The sequence below is a fragment of the Stegastes partitus genome, unplaced genomic scaffold, assembly GCF_000690725.1.
Source record: "Stegastes partitus isolate 25-593 unplaced genomic scaffold, Stegastes_partitus-1.0.2 Scaffold250, whole genome shotgun sequence".
In the NCBI taxonomy this organism is placed as follows: Eukaryota; Metazoa; Chordata; class Actinopteri; family Pomacentridae; genus Stegastes; species Stegastes partitus.
The window spans coordinates 456,590-477,989 of NW_007577981.1; the positions used below are offsets into that span (position 1 = coordinate 456,590).

Sequence of the window (21,400 nt, forward strand, 5' to 3'; positions counted from 1 at the left end):
CAGCGGAAAATATGATTGACCTTGTCCCAGTGAAAATGACACAGTTTTTTTTACAGACGAATGGAAAAGCATCAACTCTGTGACTTCATCTTTAAAGCACGGTGGTGTCTTCAAAGTTGACTTCTAAATCGAGCGCCTGGAACATTAAAGAGGCAACCTCATCATAAAGAGAAGGAAAGCCTTTCTCCATTGTCTATACTTCAAGAAGAAAACCACTGCCAGCAGCAGGCTTCCAGGCAAAAGGACCTCATGGGCCAAGTTTAACTCACCACAAACAAAACTCCACTTACCTCAATTGCATTTGGGTGATGGCAGAGATCTGAAGAACCGATATCCTAAAAACAGGAAAAGTCAAAACCGAAAACGATGCCACTAGGCACGGGTCAGAGCGTATGTATTTTTAAAAATTTGAGTGAACTGACCCTTTAAAGTCACCGCAGCTCGCTGAGAGGTTCTGAAGTTGGCCGGAGTTACATCAAAGCATCTGAAGGTCAAACAGATCAACCTCATGACATTTGCAGCGGGCCATTGGAGAGCACGAGGAGCTGGATTCACTCATCAAAGACTCCATCACTGGCGGTGGCGTCGACCCCCACAAATCTCCACAAATCTGTGGCTGGAAGGAGGGGACAACACAAGACTGTTCAACCGCTGCTGTGGAGATGATGCCATCTCAGAACACATGACTTGACAGAACTGGAGGGGGAAGCTGTCGGAAATGTGTTTTTGCAGCGTGTGTGTGTGTGTATGCAAGAGCCTGGTTTAAACATCAAAGCCGTGCACGGACTCACACACACACACACATCACAGTTTGGCAAAAAAAAAAAAACATGCTGAAACTCTGCCTGTCTCTTACTCACACACCTGATGACATACCTTTCGGGGCATCATAACCTGGAGAGGGAAGAATGAAACCAGCCACACACGTGCACACACTCACAGGGGTATTTGGATGTTATTTCAGCGAACAGCGGGTAGGCAAAACCGACCCACAGTGGAAGACAGGAACAGGGACACAGCCCCAGTAAATAAACAACACCCCATGGCCACTGCCACGGCCACACACAGACACACATGGAACAGGTTTGGGATGCATGTTGATTGCAGATTTGTGAGATAACAGAGGCAGCCTATTTTCCTCGAGTTTAAAATGTCATAGACTGGGTTTGGTGGCTCTTGATGAGACGTTTAATTAGCATAAAAAATCTAATATATAATCAGAATAATTTCGGAAAGAATACGGCTGCTTTATGTCACGACAAAACGCTTTTGAGAAACGGCCACTTAAATCTAATCCTCTCGGGCTGCACGGCAACAATTTTTCTCCGTCTGTCCACTTTCAGCCAGTGACATCAGTACTTTTCATGCGCAAAACATTCTTTTAAATATTTCTTTCCCAGTGTCCTCACTCTAATGCATGTAAACACATTGAATTTATTTAGGCTTTATATAAACCGCTTGAAAGTTTAAACCAGAGAAAATTTATTTGGACACATAAAGTAGCCTGCAAGGAGCCGTAGCAAATGATAGAAGCCCGCAATACCATTTTGAACTCTTCTGCATCTCATGCGGCTAATGAGATAAACATTCTTTTCACCCCACTGTACCTTTTTCATCCCTACATGGCGAGATTAAAACTGCGAGCGCGCACAGCCAGTCAGGATCGCTATTCAACTGTATGTAAATGTAAGAAGCCATTCTAAGGTCAAGAGTTGAGGCCTAAACAAACACTAACAATGAAGACAATTACCAGCAGATTGGCCTATTACCAAAATAGACTGCATTCCAGTCTGAGTGTGTGTAACCTTTGGTCCTGGTGTGTGGGTGTGTGTGTGTGCATGTGTACCATCTGCTGCTAACGAGCTCGGAGTGAGCAGGGTCCAGGTGTGGGAGTGTTTAGTGTACACTGGGGGGCAAGTGAGCCTCCTGTTTGAGATATGCACACACACACACACACAGGCAGCCTCCTAATTCGACATGATCTTATGTGCCAACGGGTTAGACTTGACGAGCAAAAAGAAAGAGGTGCTTTGACCTTTTTTGAATATAAGTTGGTTATTAGTTGCTAACTGTGCCAACAAGCCGTCAAACAAGAATGTTGCAATTTTGACAAGAGTCTGTCTTTTGGATGAAGATGCTGAGGCCAGAGGTTGCCAAACAAACAAGAAAACAAAGAGACATTTTTACTATTTTTACTCGTTTTACAGTAAAGCAAATTCAAGAGATAAATCTGGAAATTTAGCTGACAAGAGCCCAATCACCTCCAAAGATCTGGACAACCTGAACAGTAGATAAAACATAAAATTGCTTCTTCCTCTTCGTCCTTTGCAAGCTGTGCATCAGAGCTGCCTGTAGGCAACAGTGGGATAGACACCGTCTCAGCTGACATGACTGTTAATGCAAGGTGCAATCAAGAAGTTCAAGATTGTGCCTATAAAATTTTTAAAAACTACCTGATTGAAGGTTGGCTGCTAGTCAAACCAATCTCCTTGTGCAGCGACACTCTACTCCCAGTGCTCCTGCAACACCTGTAACACTCCTGGCAAGTCTGATTCTGTAAGCATGTCAAGCATGAGTTAATGCCTTGAAATTTAATGAAAATATCAGTAAAACAGCACGAAAAGCTGCAAATATAAGCTCAGAAAACACAAATAAACATTTTAAGAAAACTTTATTCAAAGGATGTGGATAAATCTTGTGGAGTCCGCACCGATATTATATGAGGTGTGATGAAGAAGTTCAGTCTGTGTCTCTAAAAGCAAAAGCCGTACTTTATTTAAATTTGGCCATGACCACTTTAAAGTAGCCTTCTGCTCCCAGCGCTCCTGCAATATCTGTAACGCTCTCTGGCAGTCTTGTTCTGTAATTTGTGATAGGGGCTGGATCTCCTCCGCTGTGTCCAAACAGTGGTCCTTCAACTTGAATTTCATTTTGGGGAAGAGGGAAAAAGTGACAGGGTGCCAAATGTAGCGAGTCAGGTGAGGAGGGAGCAATTATCGTGTTGTTATGGCCAAAAAAGTCCATGTGTAATCATGTACTGTGACCGGCCACAGAGCACTGGGGCACCAACATGCCAACACGCCACAGTTTAGGTCAGTCATGCCAAATGTTCTTCCTCAGACACCTCAAGGCGTTTCAGCAGAGCTCTGTCCAACCCTGGGGGACTAATTCATGGCTCAACCAAGTGAATGTTGAAGAAAATAATGAGCAATGATCCTTCTCCTTTCACTAGGACTGCAGCTCTTTCACCGTGTTATTCTCTGGGTGGAACCCGGATTTTGTCACCTGTGATGATCCTCGACATAAAGGCTGGCTCATCCCCGACCCAGAATGATGTTTTCTCGTTGCTCCAGTTTGAGATCCATTTACAAACGGGAACCTGCCAGTGGTTACAAAAACTTGTGTAGCACAGGTCCTGCTGTTGATCGCACAATGTCATGTGGCCTCCTGAATCGTAGCAGCTACTGTTGCACATTCTGTGTACACGCTTCACTACTCGTCCTGGAACTTTTTGATCACACTACATCAACCTGAACAATCTATTCAGTTCTTATTTCTGTTGTGAGACAAGCAGGAATTTGACTTGTCATTAGTTTTACTATTTTTAACTACCGATCGTCCTACGTGCAGCTCGCTGCTGCATTAGCAAATCACTATTTTATGATTTCTGAAAATTATTGTAAATACAATTTACCGATGACACCTATATGAAGCTTTTTGCTGTATTGACATTTAGCTGACTCATCACTAAGAACGACAAAGCCAACACAAACTAGTCATCTTACGTTTACTGTCACTCAAATACGTCCTACTAATGTGCCCATCTGCATTGAATTCATGGCTACAGGGGAGTGTTTTCTAATATTTAGGTAGGAAAGCCCCCGCTAAGTGTAGCCTCATGACCAGAATAGAGAGAAAGAGGTACAATGTTAGATTTAGTTCAGTTAGAGGGCATGTAGTCATTAATGTTTTTAAGTAATTTGGCAGGAAAATTCTTGATAGGTACTGTGATTTTTTTCTGTCTGCATATAAATATATATGAACGTGTTGGTTTCTCCATATTTCTGCAATTCAAGTTCAGCTGTCAGCAACTAGTGGATGTTAGACTCACTGTGGCTCTCAAGTTCCTGCTTTTTTTTGTGTGTGAACCGTTACGCATGTGCCACATATTTACAGCTTCTCTGTCACTTTTCCTATCTGTGCCAGCTCGGCTCGCTCCCTCTTGGTCTTATCTGTTCTATCTCCTCCCGTGGGGGAGTCAGCGAAATCTCATCACAGAGATTTTTAGGGAGGAGGATGGAGGGGGGGGGGGAAGGATGGATATCTCGTGGGTTCCGCCTCACCGTGCCAGTCGGATGCAGGGCATGGGGTGAGGTTGCCAACAGGAGGTGGGCATGGGGTGCCAGGCAGAGGCTCCACACTGAGACACATGCTTAATTAGCATCCAAGATAGATGGAGGGAGGAAGAAAAGGATGGATGGATGGCAATACAGGAGGCTAATTATACCGTTTCAAAAGCGACTGTGAAGTAAAGCGCTTTGGAAAAAGGCAAATCTTAGCATCTCAGTCAGAATGAAAGCGCTGCTCAGGCATTGTGTCAAAGCACTTGGACTCTCATTTGAGGCTTATTGTATATATGAGCATCACAAATTTACAGCACAGCCAAAAGTGCTCCAAGAAATTCATTTCCTGAGCTCTGGCAATACTTTGTGATGAATGCGACAGCTGTGCTGCTAGAGCTGAGTGCTGTGTGTGTTTGAATGCGTATCATCTGGCACTGTCAAGGCATAGCTTTCTAATTTGGAAAAATGGAAAAGTGACATTCTGCTCATTCACACTCACACACATGCCAACCATTCTGTCAGAGCGTTTGTCAGCTGGTGAATTGTGGCGAACGCAATGACTCGACACACGACACTGTTCTGTTATGCTTAGGCTCATTTGCTTTCCCTGATGAGAGCAGTCTGAAGATCTGCTGATTGTAAGGTTTGAGGTTAGCTTACGCACAAATGCAGGCGCACGAACACAGTGAACTCCAAGACTGACAAAGACTTTCTGCTTTACCACACGACACTCAGAAGAAATTCTCCGTCATATATGTGCATGCCGTGTAGTTTTCCATGAAGTCCGGAGCCAATCTGGCTTTCTGTCAGCTACCGTCTGCACAAGACATTACATTTTCCACTGATAACCAGACACACGGAGCGCACACACTCAAACCGTGGATACACACAGTTTTGTGTGTGATGTCACCGGGTTCACGATGAGGACGTGAACTTTTGAGGAATAGCAAAGTGTGTTTCATCGCTCTCCACCTTTCCGGGAGCTGTGAAGACGAGGCTCTTTGCTCAGTGACCGCCTCCTCAGAAGTCTGACTGCTGCATTTTCACTCTAACCTGGATGAATTTCATTTTGCTGCTTTACCAGTTGCCATGGTGAGACTGAGACTTGTTTTCCGTGTTTGTTTACTTGTGTGTGTGTGTGTGTGTGTGTGTGTGTGTGTAGCGCCACAGCAGCATTTCGAGGCACATCATCTGGCTGTCTAATTTAGGGGAAATGGGCTTCCGCCTGAAAAGCATCCATACGATAGACATCCATAATGTGTATGTGAGTTAATAAAGGGATCATGCAGACGTATGGCTGCAGGCTATTATGTTAATACAATCAATGGACAAAGAATTTCTCTCATTTTATCCAAACACACATTTCCTCTTCTGCTCATCATTCTCTTCCTTTTTTTTTTTTTTATAACTCTGCGACTTCATATTTGGAAGATGTATTACGCCTTGTCCAACACACACACACACACACACACCGAGGGTCTTCCACCTGAGTCCCAGCTTCTTGCTGAGACTAATGCCCCCTTTACCTCACATTATGCACCTCTTTGCATAATGGCCCCTATCTAACACACACACTGCCATCCAAAGATGGAGCGTTCACCCTCTGACATCATATTAAAACTGCACACAGCCCTCACGACTGCCACAATATTAGCATAAACATACTGTATAAACACACACACACAGGCACAAAGCCACTTTAGCGAATCGAGTAGCAGCCTTGCCCCAGCCGTGGCTCTGATGTGCTTTCACTTCCTGGCTCCCATTCAGGGACATTAGAGCTCCCTACATTACAGAGACATGCTAATGATATCTGGTAATGCGCCACTGCTACATTGACATGCAGGATGAGTTTGAACTCATACGTATATGCAAAACAGAGCAATAGACTGGTCCTGCACAATCTAGTGCGTGTCTACGTGGTGGTAAATGCTGTGTATGTGGGTGTTTGCTGGGTTGTATCGCTTTGATAGCCTGGATCAAACGTGTGACTGTTTGCCTCTTTAGATATCCGCGTGTGTGTTTATGTGAAACCTGTGATTGCTTGTTTATGTGCACATGTGCTCGTCGGTTATTGTACATATGGCTGCTTTTGCATATTTGACCAGCGTGCTTGTGTGTGCACAGCGCTGTATGGTGTGTTTGACCTTAGTAACGTTCATTGAGTAAACAGCCTGCGTTTGTATGTGGAAACTCACAGGCCAGAACCTAGATTACAGATAATTGAAACTGTATGTTCTCTCCCCCTCTGTGTCTCTGTTTACCCCCTGCCTCCCTCCTCCTCTGCCTCCAGGAATGGTTTGTTTTAACCCCTCTGTTTTGTTGGAATCCCAGACCACGTCCACTTGCGTGCAGCTACATTTGATGCCACATGGTAGCCTTCAGATCACACTGTGTTTTTCAAGTCAAAAAAAAAGGTTTGATAGTGTTTCATCAAGTAACCTCGCAGCTGTTTCCAAGACTTGTTGTGCAACTTTACAAAACAAAAGGTTATGAGATAGACCAATGTGGTTAAGATCTGGTCACTATTAAGTAGAGCTTGGCAAAAGCAGCTCATAAATTTATAATAATAAGATGTTAAAACTGAGCAACATTCACAGGTAAAGATTTTAATATGAACTAACAAAGAAAAACACACAAATTGATTTACTTAAAAAAGTAACAAGAATGAAGGATTTATCTCACCTTGATAAACAAGTCAGCTTTCAGACCGAACATCAATCAGATACAATAAAAAAGTAAATGTTGAAGAAACTTTGGCAATCAGACCAAAGAAAAGGCCCAAGCAGCAGCAGCAGCAGCAGACTGGTAGGCCTCGGGAGGCCTGCATGGAAGCTACTGGGATATTTATCGAGGAAGTATGAAAGTGAATCTCCTCACTGGTTTCTCCTCATAGCAAGCATTTGTTTTAAGTGCTGTTTGTATGGTGTGGTCATAAATTTCAGGCTGCACATGGACATCCACCAAAGGGCCTGTGTGGACCATCGCAGACTTTGGTGAAAGATGAAATTTACGTCACACTGACAGCATGATTCACGTTGTTTTTGGATTCATCAAACCATTGACCCTCTATGAAAATATCTGTATTCATTCTGTTTCTCCATTCATTCAACTTTCCCTTCAATTTGTCAGAGTAATCACAGTGACTACAAGGTAATCTGCCGTCCAGCTGCAGCGTCTTTAATCCAGTGTTTGCCTGAAGGACCAGGAGGAATAAGACATTTTTGCTTGTTTCCTGTTGAAAGCTGCTCAAAATGCTATCGCGTTACAAAAGTCTTTTTCATGTGTGAACAGCATTTCCAGATTCTTTGCTGCTTCTATCAATCACTCGCCGTTGTGTGTGATGAGAAACACATCTGCCCTCTGTTCAAAACACACCCGAAATGTCATTTTTCTCACATGACTGGCGTGTTTGCTTGAACCGTACACACACATGTTCGTCGGAGCAGCGCAGTGCTTACATGAGGATGTTTGTGTTGTCACATGTGGGCCATTCACGGGTCCTCACGCTCTTGTTTTTTTTAAAAGTTGCTGTTGTTTCTACTGAAACCACAGGGCAGCATGAAAATCGTGCATATTTTTTATGTACATCCAACTACTTAATTATTACTGAGGTTGAGCATGTAGCTAAGGAGATGTGTGATCTCCAGCACAGGGTTAAGCTGCTTGGATAGGCAGGAGTTATGGAGTCATGGGTTCAGTGTAGGGCTGCAGGGTGGCGCAGTTGGTTAGTGCTGTTGCCTCGCAGCAAGAAGGTTGCCGGTTCGCGGGAGTGTCTTTCTGCGTGGAGTTTGCATGTTCTCCCCGTGCAGCGTGGGTTCTCTCCGAGTTCTCCGGCTTCCTCCCACACAGTCCAAAAACATGTTGAGGTTAATTGGTGATTCTAAATTGTCCGTAGGTGTGAATGTGAGTGTGCTTGGTTGTCTGTCTCTAAGTGTAGCCCTGTGATAGACTGGTGACCTGTCCAGGGTGTCCCCTGCCTTCACCCTAAGTCAGCGGGGATAGACTCCAGCCCCCCACGACCCTAGTGAGGATTAAGCGGTGTATAGATAATGGATGGATGGATGGGTTCAGTGTAAATACTGACATTGCTTTTCCATGTTTCCTCACAGATGGCACCCAGAGCAGCCGAATCCCGACCCGAGCACCTGTACGAGGAAACAGACAGACAGTACCCCACACAGCCCAGGTGAGTCCGCTCTGGGTGCGCTTCATTTCTCTAAAGCAGGAAATGAAGGGATAACTTCTTGCCACTCCCTCCCTTTGTGTCTCCCCCACTCACTCAAACACACACACACACACACACACACGCGCGCAGCACAGACTAATCCTCTTTGGAGCTTATAATTAAATCTGGAGTGTTTGCCTTGGGAGTGTCTACTCATCCCAGGAATAGGACTGATCAGCTCTCCAGAGAGCAGGGCACAGGCAGGAGGATCGCACACGCACGGAGGATGGTTTGCTCTTTTGAAGGATGTATAACCTCTAGTGTGGGTTTAATGGAACTGCACATTACTTCTGTTTGTTTAACTGTTCTCCTGTCAAATTATGCACACACACACATCGGTCCAATCGCGACCGAATATTCTTCCGCGTGTGAGCATGTGTGAGCGCGCGCACGCCGAGCATCTTTGTGATGTTGGCGGCCCAGCAGCTAAGTGGAGCGTGGAGTGGCGTGGTGCGAGGAAAGCGAGAGGAGGAGAATGAGGGAAAAGAGGGGACACCGGGATGGAGAGGAGGAGAGGGAGAAAAAGAGAACAGTCATTTCACGGGTTATTGCCCCTCCTGATATGACAGGCACCAGGGAGCGCAGACATCAGCACCGAGCTCAGGGGGGGACGAGGCACACCGAGGATCTGGGAGAGAGAAGCAAAGAGAAGGAAGGACACGACCAGGCAGCAGAGGGACAGTTAGGGTAGCCAACTATAACTGTGGAGGCAAAAGCGAATAGAGACGGACGGGCAGGAGATTTGGATGACCTTTGACAGCTCAGACCAAATAATCCCTGCCACTCAGACTGACAATTTTAATAGGACAGGACAAACATTCTCTGTTTCTGAATCTCTTTGGATTTTCGTTTGGTTAATTTGAAGATGTTACCCTGGATGGTTTTTCCCATTTGGACAAAACCATTAGCCCTTACATTCACATTTCCTCTTCTTAGGGAAATAGCTCTCAAAGTATTTATGCACTGAGGTGTAGCGCATATCAAATGGAACCGCACAACCTGACCTTTTCAACCATGCTAGTTGGTTGTCTGTGCGACCAAGTGTCAGCGATAAAAAAAAGAATTGTCTTGAATTTACATCAGTTATAATTATAGTTACAACCAGGTGTGCGTCCATGTAGGAACTCATTACTCTTGTTTGAATTGCTCATGAGCTCATCATTACGTAGATATTTTAATGCCGAGATACGTTAACCCTGTCAACCCCAAACCCTGCCAGCATGTTTGAAAAGAATATTATCTTTTAAAAATCGCCAAAATGATGTAGAAATGCTTTACATATACAGTAAGAATCAGTGCATTTACAGCTTTCCAACGGTCCATTAGTAGCTCATCTGTGACATGCAGTTAAATCGGTAAAATTATCTCAGTTGAAGCTGAAGTTTGTGATATTTCATCCAAATCACTCTAACCTGTATGTCCCGTTTTTAAAAAAAATGACAAAAGGTAACCAGTTGCAATAACAGGTTTCTCTAAAAAACTACAAATTTGCCACTCGTCTGCACAACAATCAAACCATAACTGTGACCAACACATATGACAGAAATTCGGGGACTTTTTACTTTCGAACTAGGCTGAACTGCAGGCTGTGTTTACACAGAGCAGACCGAAGACAAATATGGAATTGTATTGAAAATCTAAGTCGTAAAACATCTGTAGTATTTAGAGCCACTGTTTTCTTTGCTCTTAAAACCTGGGAGCACTTGCAGAAATGTTGTATATGTTGATTGCAGTTTGTTTTGGGGTTTTTTCAAGAGATCCAACTTGTGTGTTTTCTTTTATTATGATATTTGCCCGCAGCAAGAAGGTTGCCGGTTCGCGTCCCGGTGGGGGCACCGGAATCTTTCTGCGTGGACTTTTCATGTGGGTTCCCTCCAGGTTCTCCGGCTTCCTCCCACACAGTCCAAAAACATGTTGAGGTTAACTGGTGATTCTAAATTGTCCGTAGGTGTGAATGTGAGTGTGCTTGGTTGTCTGTCTCTAAGTGTAGCCCTGTGATAGACTGGTGACCTGTCCAGGGTGTCCCCTACCTTCACCCTAAGTCAGCTGGGATAGACTCCAGCCCCCCACGACCCTAGTGAGGATTAAGCGGTGTATAGATAATGGATGGATGATATTTGCCATAGTGCACAGTAGAAATTTGAGTTCTTCCTACTTTTAGCCATAGTTTAGGCTGTTTCCATTGAGGTGCAAAACTTCACATTGCAGCGAAAAATGAGCCGACAGTGTGAAAAAATGTGACAGGAGCGAGAAGCACCCAGAAACTGCTGGGGGTTTAGAGCTTTAATATCTATGCAATGCAATGACATTTGCCTGGTTTGCCATCTCTGCAAGCAGGCTTCTGTATGTGAACACTTCAATGAATAAAATAATGAAACTTATTTCCGTTTGGCACTAAGCACACATTTCTCCCAACTTCTAAGTCATACAATATCCCATCATTGGGGTTCTGATATTGGCAGATTCCACAAAATCTCCCCAATACAATTATGGAAAGATACTGTTAGCATTTTATGGTGCAAAAACATGACAATTGCATATTATGGTTGTTTCCTTGATATGAAGGCGAACATATAAACAAGTCTGCAAGTGTTAGCGCATTTAGACTGTTCTGAAATAACAAGATATAGCTTGTATGGTTAGCTCTTATAATAAAAAATGTAAGAGCTTTACAGTAGAAGTGTGAAATAACCCTGAAAATAGTGTAAGAATCAAAGGGTTAAACATTTACTGAACACAAATGCTCCATATTGTCAGGTTCCAGCCTCTTCCATGTGAGGTCTCTGTGCTTTTTTATTTCAATTATTGTGAAATGAATATTTTATGCTGTTGAATCGTCATCTTGAGCTCTGGGAAATCACCTTTCTCTCTGTTTTCTGACATTTCAGCACATCCTTCGTGTATTTCCGGTATTGTTCTAATGCCTAAGCCGTGTTTTTAAGTATATAAATAATAATCGGCAGCACAAATGTTCTAAAGCAGCAGCCGTCAAATTCTCTGGCACATATGATGAGACATGATGATAACAAGCGAGGTTCAAATTGTGTTCATTACCTCAAGAAATTTCCTCTTGTTATTTAACTGTTGTTCAGCTCCTCTTTGAAGTATTTTTAGGCGCAGCACCCATAGGATATCATCCACTTGAAATGCATACAGTACAGTTAACGTGCTTCTGGGGACAATTGCCTCAGCAGAAGAGCAAAAAAAAAAAAAAAAAGGCAGAGGAGAAGTGCCAGGAAGAGTTTGAACACTATTCACACTCACATGTCTGTGTTCTTGTTTCTGATGTTTCTGTAAAGATAAATCAAGGCTCCTCAGTCCCCCCAAAACTCCTCCGACTCTCTCCAGCATAAATACCGAGGCGAGAAGAGGGGAGGGGACACAAATATATTCCGGGAATTTTTTTTTCCTCCCTTCCTTCCTTTCCTTCCTTCCTTTTTTTTTTTCATCGAGAGGGAAAAACAGGAGAAAAAGAGAGAGCAGACACAGCAGTGAATTGAATGCATTTTTCAAAGTGGAGCTGAACTTTGTGCAAAATCCCCCCGGGGGCCGCCATTATTGAAAGCCATTTCCTCTCAAAATGAGTGCGGCTCCACCATTGGCCTGGCTCTCATTAGCATACATTTGGCCTGCCTTTGTGTGGAGCCGGCTGGGGCTGCAGCTGGAGGGGTGGGAGTGAAGGAGGTGTGTGTATGTGTGTGTGTGTGGGTGGGTGTGAGAGAGAGTGCATGGATAGTACAGGAGATGTAGCAAAGCACCTCACAGATGGGAGCTTATGGAGAGAATGGAGAGGGGAGGTTCGAGTCAGAAGGATGAGAGTGAAATTGAGGCAGAATCAAGGTGTTCAGGCAGAAATTTGAATATTTCGCTGTCAGTATGTTCTAATTCCCAATATGCTATAGCACAGTTTAGTTGTCCTCATTAACGTGTGGTCTTTAATGTTCATAAATGAGTGTAAATGGAATTTTAGTCCCAAAGGTTCAGAGAATGCGATATATTCCACGAAACAAAAACAGTCCAGCAAGTCAGAATTGTGCCCTCTTCCCTACTTACTTTGCTATTGTATTGGAAAATTGTGTTACACTACAGCAGCCCAGATTGTGTGCTCATTTCTACCAAGACCTGTCTGGCTATTCCCACTTCTCAAATCAAGAGTTTCTTGGGAGCAGAAGGAGTGGATGCCAAAGTAGCAAGGCTGATGGAAAGAAAGTGGACCTCAGCCTGGGACACAGTGCTGAGAGCTACTGCACGGCAGCCAACAAGAGAAGCTCAAGTCTGGGAAAGAGGATTTGGACAGAGGGCTGGAAGTGGCAGCATCGAGAGGTTTGCCCCAGGGAGGGTGATAGTGCTACTTTGGCTCTCGCTTCCCTCTCCACCGGCCATTAACTCTGGGGTGCAGCTCAGCCTCCGGATAGGCTCTATGCTTTGGGACACAGAAGTCCACACACACACACACACACACACACACGCAGCCATATGGAGAATATTAACATCATTACCAATTCAAAGCAGCAGGTCACGGGCGCGGCGACCCAGCCCCGGGTTATCCAATCAGAGCACCCCCTGACCCACTCCCCCAAGGTGATTGGATTAGGGGGCCAGGTTGGCGCAGTAACGTTGCTGGCCGGGGCTGATAATTGGCTGATTAATGTGCAGCTGATGGCCAGTGAGGCAGCGAGTACAGAGCTCAAATCAGGGACCATGCTGGCCTCCTGAAGCTCCTGTCACATCAGAACAATGGAGGGGACACGCTGAGAGAGACACAAGGAGTGGCAAAGGTCTTCACAGGTCCAGCCGCTTCCTAGTAACCAAAACACAGGACCCAAGGGTGCAAGCAGGCTTTTTGTGCTTTTATTTAAAGAGAGACAGTGGGGAGAGATGGGAAATGCAGATGGTATCCTCCTTTTACTGCATTTTATTGCAGCCAAATGCCTAATAAAGCTGCTCTCTTTAACCTATATTACTGTTTCTGTTGGAGGAAACAGTAACTGAAGCCCATTAAGACAGCATGTTAACCAACTTTCCTGAAATCCTGATTTCCTAACAGCAACAAACTCACCATACACACGAGTTAAAGACAACGTCTGCGCTGAGAATTCGCCTGTATTTGCATGTAAAATGATCACTCGTAGAGAAAGCTAGAGGCAACAGAAAGTCCTTCCTTCCTCACACAGTGCACAGCCTCCGTCTGGATAACAACACTATTTGCACAAGAGCAGCTCACTCATGTCTCTGTCAACTGAATGTGCTGCTCCTCTCAGCCACTCGCCGAACAGAGCAAAGAGATGCTGGTCTGTGGTGGGAAAGCAACACCTCGTGCTCGTGGTTAAGCACTGGCGATTATCTTTAATGGAAAGTAGTGAAGACCTGTCCAGGAAGACGCTTGAGATGTCACCAGGCGTTGCTAAATCGAGCGCCGTAATTAATAAGTTAGCAACAATGCATCATTCAGCGCGTGCAGTCAGTCACTCTAAGGAGCTTCTCATGTTCGGTGTTTGAGGAGTGACTGAATACTCAGCGCTCTTATCAAGCACTCTGTGCCCCTTCTCAAAAAACAGAGGGCAACTTCTTGATTGTCCTCAGCATGTTGAGTATCCTCTGGTATGTGGGAAAGTGTCCCTTAAGGACTCTCAACTGACCTTCCTGAAAAGTGCACACGCGCTCCTCCCCGACTTCCAGCCACTTGGCTTTCTCCTCCATGTCTCAGCACATGAACCTTTTCACCCCGGTTGTGTCGACTCAGGCCCTAATGAGCTACATCCAGCCTGGACACACCTAGCAACATAGAATAGAGAAGAATAAATTACTTTTCCCCCCTCTCGGTGAAAGCTATCTGTTGATTAGAATACAATGAATAAATAAGGGAAGATGAGGAGAATATTAAAAATGAAAAACTCTTCTCAAATTCTCGTCTTTACTCATTCGGTTCTGCTCCGCTGTCTTATTTTGTCAACTGAAAATAGGCTCGCAAATTTACCTCACACAGTCGGTGTGTCATATTTATTGCAGAGGTCTGTTATCATTTCAGTGCAGTAATATTGTTAGAGCCCGTAGTTTGGAGCTCCCGATGAATTCCGATGGCGTTTTCAAGGTCAGCGGAGAAATCATATTTTTTTTTTGCTGCGCTCACCCCGTCTTTATTAAAGCCCAATCCTGCTTCTCACAGCTTCATAAGTGATCAACTGTTTCCCACCCGCTGCTGTCCAGCTGTCGAATGACTCACTTTAAACTCGTCCAACTCAGTTAAACTTATTGTCTCTGCAAGTCATTTAATTTCTCGGGGTTCTGGAGAGCTCGGAGTGTCTTTTTTTCTTCTTCGCCTCACAGCAGCTGGTAATAGCTCAGGATCCTGGATGATTGGTTTAAAAGTTGACGTGACCCCGCTTTATTGTTAAGTAATAACAGTAAATAAGCAGCTCAGGAGTATCGAAAGCGTTGTTTTGAGTTTGATTTCCCGAGAGGTGCCTTGACCCTTTCCTTCTCTGTGGCCCCCGTTATGAAGCAGTCGGGCCCCACAGTGAGCACAGGCAGCAGTGTTGGTCCGGCTAACAGTGTTTGTGCTCAGACATAGAAGAATGTAATGGAATCAGCAGTAGGAAATGAAGGGGCTTTAACCAGCTCTATCACATGCACAGCTGAGGCACCGGTGGCTCTACCTGTTTACAATAACTCCTCTTTTTCCTCTTTCTCCCTGATTCCATCAATCCTTTCGTCTGCATCTCTCTGTCGCTCCTGTTTATATCCCTCTTACGTCGCTTTGGATCTCGTCTTCCCCTTCCTTCCCCGTCGCTCTCTCCCACCGCCTCGTACGGGGGAAAATGGAATCATCGCATTATAAATAAAACAAAAGACATACACTCGGAGGCCTCGGCGCTCCCCGTGAGCTCAGCGAGAAATACAAAGACTGTCATGTAGCAGTCTGCGTGACATTCGGTCCGCAAATACCGACGGACGGGCAGGAGTGTGCGAGACGAGAGAGTCGCCGTGAATTCAAATGTTCTTTGCCGAGAATAAAATACAGTAAAGTGAACTTATTCTGAACTGTCAAGGCTAAAAAGAGAGATTCAACATGAGTTGCGGAAACTCTAAAGGTCTCTGCATTTAGCGAAAAGGAAATCCCATCTGCTTCTGTCATCAGCCGTTACTTTCCTGCTGTTTCCTCGGCACGTCTCGCTTACATGATTATTCTTGTTCTTGCAGTACTGTCCAAGAAGTAAATCTGACCTTTGCCTTCCTTACTTATGACTGCTGCTGCTGCCTTTTTGTCATAGCTGCTGCCTTGATTTCATCAAATCAGTGGACTAAAATGAAAATAGATCGAGGTGGGATAGTTGAATAAATGGTTATTGATGGTCTTCTGGCACATGACATCACTAAAATGATGAACGAGGCTTTAAATGTTCCTGCGAGCTTTAAGAGAGAGCACCTATTCTTAGTTTACATGCAGCCTGTTTGCCCTGGTGCCTCCCGTCTCTCCTCACCTTCTCATTTCGAAGCCGACGCTCCCATTCTGCACCTACGGTTACCTGCCACTGATACTGTACACATTCCCCGCCATTGCTCAGTATATAGTAGCAGAGAGTGTAAACACGGGCCCATTTAGATGAGGCACATGCGTCTAGGTGAGAGCCAATTTCCACTGCTGTTGTTGACATAGGCTGGTTTGATTAGCAAAGCTGCCTCGACAGCCAGGGCCAGAGTGGCTAATGGTTTCCTCTGCTGCCGAGCCATCCAGGCCTGCTCTGTGTCTGTAGCACTCAGCTAGCACTGTGCCATTAACGCTATGACTCTGTGTGTGTGTGCTGTGTGTGTGTGGACAAGGATGAATTTGGAGAATCTGGAGAATGCATCATACACTAATGAATATGTCAACTTGCTAAATATACTGTATTACATCTTTTAAATAAACAGTCCTGACAATAATTAATGACAGTAATTGATGCTGTGGCTCTGGCTGCAGCTCACCATCTAGAATAAATGAATCATGAATACAGACGGATCCAAACCACACATCGGATAAAGTAAATGAAGACCACTGCTACTTTCTGCAAATGATGACACATTATACATTTTACGCAGAAAAGCGCGTGTGCACATGCATATGAATGACAGCGTGTGGGTTGCAGCGAGGTGCAGCAGCAGCTGTTTTTCTCCCAGCAATTAATGCACTTTGCATGCAACGCGTGTCTATCTGTCATCAGCTGACTTACAGGTGAGCAGACAAGCGGCAGATGTGCGCGCATATGCATCTATATGCTCCCGTCATCTCTGCAGTCAGAACAGAAATAAATTGAATGTGCAAATGTCATGTAATTGGTGTTTGTGTCGGCTAAGTGTTGGAGCATTTGCACTAATTTCTCGTGCATGCATGAGAGCACAAACCTTTGCATCTATTAGGGCTGCGCGACGTATTGTTCCAGCATGGATACCGTGGTGGGCACACTACTGCAGAAGTAACTGGTTTAAACACATTATGCTGCAACTTTTTATATAAAAAGAAAACTTGCACGCTTCTCATTTTCCATGACTAATTTACAAGACAAGTCGTTTGGCAAGAACATAATTTACTACGATTTAAGGGCTTTTGGATACACACAGACTTTTTATGTAACTATTTACATGACACAGAGTTTATTGACATGCAGCCTCCACATGTGCACAACAAAATGAATGAGGAACAGGGAAGCAACACTAAAAAAAACATGAAGATGTGGTTGCATAAAGAAGCGCTACATCAGTTGAATGGAAATTTCAGCTACAGAAGGGATGGTTTTGACCAAAGCAGGTATTTTGTCTGCAGTGTCTTGGAGCTGTTGCCACCACACGAGGTAATTTGTTGATGGTTTAAATCAGCACAACACAGCTCTGAATGACGAGTGCAAAGCCAAAACCGAAAGTCATTTAAAACTAAAAAGTGTTTCAAATACTTTTGCTGGTGTTTTGAAGTCAGTCTTCACAGTAAAAAGTCCTTTTTTTAAGCTTTTTTTACAATTATAATAACATTTAATGCAGATGTTCCCCTCTACAGAATAGTCTAAAACGTTTAATTCTTTCCTGTTATATTTTTTCATATATCACAGTTAAATAAAATATGGCAACGTTTTTTTCCAGTATCGTTCAGCCTCCATCCATCCATCTATCTGTGAACATATGAGGGCTGTCACCATCAGATTATCACCACATGATTATTGTAACCGATGGGATCTGGTTTTCTCCGGTTTTTATAGCTGTTGCAATAATATCGTTATCATGAATTCTATCGGCCACGATAATCTTTCTTTATGAACCTTCTTTATTGTGTGTTTTTGTGACAAACGCATGAAAAAATAGGATTGTAGGGATTTCATAAACGTACGAAACGCGCAATTACACTAAATGGATCGTATAAAGGCATCAACATGTGCCGACTATGTTGGAGCACCAACCACATACTTACTGATATTATTGTGTCTTTTATTAACATTTGATCTATTTTTTGCTTTTTAGATATCTCAGTTGTCATGGATACCTGTCTGACACCCTGAGTATATATCTATGTAAGACATCAGTGCAAAATTTGACGTTGTATTTATATAAATTACGCAAACCTTTCCTTATCCTAATGTGAGGCCTCCTTCATGTATAGTTACAGCACTGTGCTCCCAATTTACGCCCATTTTCTTTAGATATTTCTATTTAATGTTGGGAAACTCAAGTTAAAACTTAAAACCAATGATTAATTTAACTTTATTATCTTTTTATACATAATAATCGGACTTTTAAATAATATTATGTTTCATTTAAGTCTATCAATAATTCATGATGGCCTATTCTTGATGAAAGCAAAAGGAGTAAAAAGATTTATTTTGAATTTAACCGCTTAAGCCTATTTATTAAAGCACCACCGCGAGGCTTTAAGGGAAACAGAACGAAAACAATCTGGTCTTTGTGACAACAGCCAGCAGCCCTTGAAAAGTCGAGGTGGCGGGAGGAGTGGGGGGGGTGTTGTTGCCAATTTAATTAATCTTTACCGTCGAACGTAGTTTTAAAGGTCTGTAGTGTAATATTAGTGAATAATACAAATGTCACAGGCGACACAAAAAGTCCTGTTTCTGCGGGTTTAATCATACTTTCTCATCCAGAGCGCGTCTGTGAGTGCATCTGACAGAGACATATGGTTGTTTTCCAGCTGTTTAGTGGAAAGCACTTATGAGGTCTGGGGGTATTTGGGGAACCAGTGTGGTGGGAGTGGGGGTCTAATAAGGAATAGGGAGTGGAGGGGAGGGGGGGGGTTACTAATTTCCTCCTTCCGTTTCCTAGGGGCAGGTGCAGGATAACCCCCCCTCCAGCCCACCACCACCACCACACACACATTCTTCACTGTCATAAGGCGGAAGCGGCGCCTAAACAGCAACTCTCACAGTCCCAGATGGACCCTCACGCGTTCCTCCTTCGCCGCTGAGTGTGTAATCATATACGCTCCCAACACGTATTCACATGCATAGCTGTGGATGTAATATTCGCTCTATCATTTGCTCTCAGAGGGTGGCTGAGAGTGTGGTATACGGTGATGATGTTCTCAAAGTGTGAGTCAGATGTATTAGACGGCGTGTCATTACAGCTTTCCACTCTGGCTGGTCCCCGTGGTTCACATCACACCTTGCACTGTTGCTCTTTATAGACCTCAGAGGGACAGACGGGTGTCTCATCTGTCTCTCCGCCCGTCTCCTGCTAAACATAGACGGCCCTTTTTCTTTTTTTCCGACGGAGGAAATCTTTCTCTCTGCATCTCCCTTTCTTTACACTGTCTTCCATTTTCTATCAGGACTTTTAATGAAAGATTTAAAACAGGGAAATTAAATAAGATGTTCTGCTGTTTAATACAAAAAAAAACAGCATGAAAAAGAAGAAATCGCATGATAAATAAGGACGGGAATGCATTTGCTGGCGAACAAATGGTTCGGTTTCATTTCAAAACAGATCAAAACTGACTTTGTGCTTTGTGAAATGTCATCTGTAAATTAGCTTTTCGCCACATTTCCCAGTAATACCAAACCTTCTGTCACTCCCATTGAGGCAAAGAGGAGCTTTATAAATAATCACTGTTGTACAATATCACTGGTACATTAAATAACAAAGAAGAAAATAACAGTCATTCTTGAAAGTCTTTCCATTTTCCTTTTTCTGACATTCATTCAAACCCTTATTTGTTTCAGCATCGCTCATGGAAACCTCTAATTTGCATGTGATGTTTTAATTTTATTTTTTATTTTGACATTTCAAAAGTGTGTGTGAAACTTGCTTGGCAGCTGAATAAAAACACACCTACTGTCTCCTTGTCATTTGTTGTCATAAGCTCTTTTCAAAGTAGATTAGTAGTGCTGGCGGAGCTCCATTAATTGTCATTACCGACGGCAAACAACATTTTAATCCGGCAGGAATCTGCCATGTTTGGCATGTTTTTAACAAGTCAAAAGTAGCAGCTGTGGAGGAAATTTCCACCTCGTCCTCGAGAAACTGCAACACAGTTATTCTGTTTTTTTAGCAGTGGAGCAGCGCATTTGGGTTAACGATTGGAAGAAAGTACAACCGCATCTAAAGGCTCATTTCAGCTTGTTTCTCTTCATTAGCTTCCGTCTTCTTCTGTGTGATGTTTCTTTCTCCCGTTCGCTCGTCCTTTGTCCTCGTATGCCACACAGCATAAACACTGGCTGACTGAGTGCGTTACGTAAGCGAGCAAGTAAACAGAGATCTCATTCTGACACTTGGAATATACAAACACATGCACTCTTCTCTGGCTCGCGTCTCACTCACTGAGGCGCACACACACATACTGGGGCCGCTTTATTTGGCGCCGCTTATATAATTTATGTAAAACTGCAATATTGCGGACGCTCGTCGTGGTTCGAGGACATTCCAGGTTATCAGAGAGCCCCACGAAACTGCACGCGGGCAAAATACGCTCCCTTCCCTCCATCGCCCAACGAGGCCAGCTGTGTGACCCGGGGATGAGGAGCTCCCTGTGGGTCACTGAGGCCCGTGGACCCTCTTAATCCCCCAGCTGCTTGGCCGGACACACACACTGATACAAATGGTTGCAGGCTGTCGGGCCACAAGCCACAATGACTCACGACCTCCCCTGTGACCGCTTTTATGTAATGTTTTAGGAATAATATTGCATATTGTGCATTTTAACCACACAAAAACTCCAAAACCAAGCAATGCCAGAATTACACCATTTATCAGAGCAGGAAGTTGCACAAAGAGGAACGACTGTCTGAACTCTAACTAATCATGTGCGACTTCAGCTTTTTTGTTCTGGGAAAATAGCTAAATATGAGCTGTGAAGAAATGTGCCCTAAATAAACCGTTTGCACTGAGAAGATTCTGTAAAAGAGGAAATAATCAAAACAAACCTTCAGTGACTTTTGGCTGAACTGTTTATAAGGTAGTCATCTATCTATAGCATGTAGAGACACCATTTTTATCCAGCTTTGGTAAAGATGTTGCATACAAAGTTTTTAAATTTTTTCTAAATGATAATTAACTTTACCTTTTTTCTCTTTTTATGATTTATGCCATTTAACTGTCATGCTGCAGAAAACACATGTCTGAGTTCTCTCTGCTTCTAGCCGTGGTCGTGCTGTTTCCACAGAGGTGCAGGACTTTAGGTTGCAGTGAAAAATGAGCCCACAGTGACGGAAAAATGTTACAAAAGATTTTTTGGGAAAAATAGTTTGATCCTTTAGATTTAAAGTCCCTCTCCAGTGATTAATTTAATCTTAAAGCTCGTCTCTGTGCATCAAAATCGCATATTAAGAAGATTTTGTTCATGAAAATGATCTAATCT

General features: G+C 43.7%; 1 protein-coding gene across 1 annotated transcript in view; it reads left to right on the top strand.

Moving 5' to 3' along the window:
* Positions 1 to 21,400, top strand: part of LOC103357367 (partitioning defective 3 homolog B-like) — a 183,816-nt gene that overhangs the window by 154,457 nt on the left and 7,959 nt on the right. Inside the window, exon 23 of the mRNA XM_008281909.1 lies at positions 8,456 to 8,532. Within this exon, the coding sequence (XP_008280131.1) occupies positions 8,456 to 8,532 (77 nt within the window). The remainder of the gene's footprint in view (positions 1 to 8,455; positions 8,533 to 21,400) is intronic.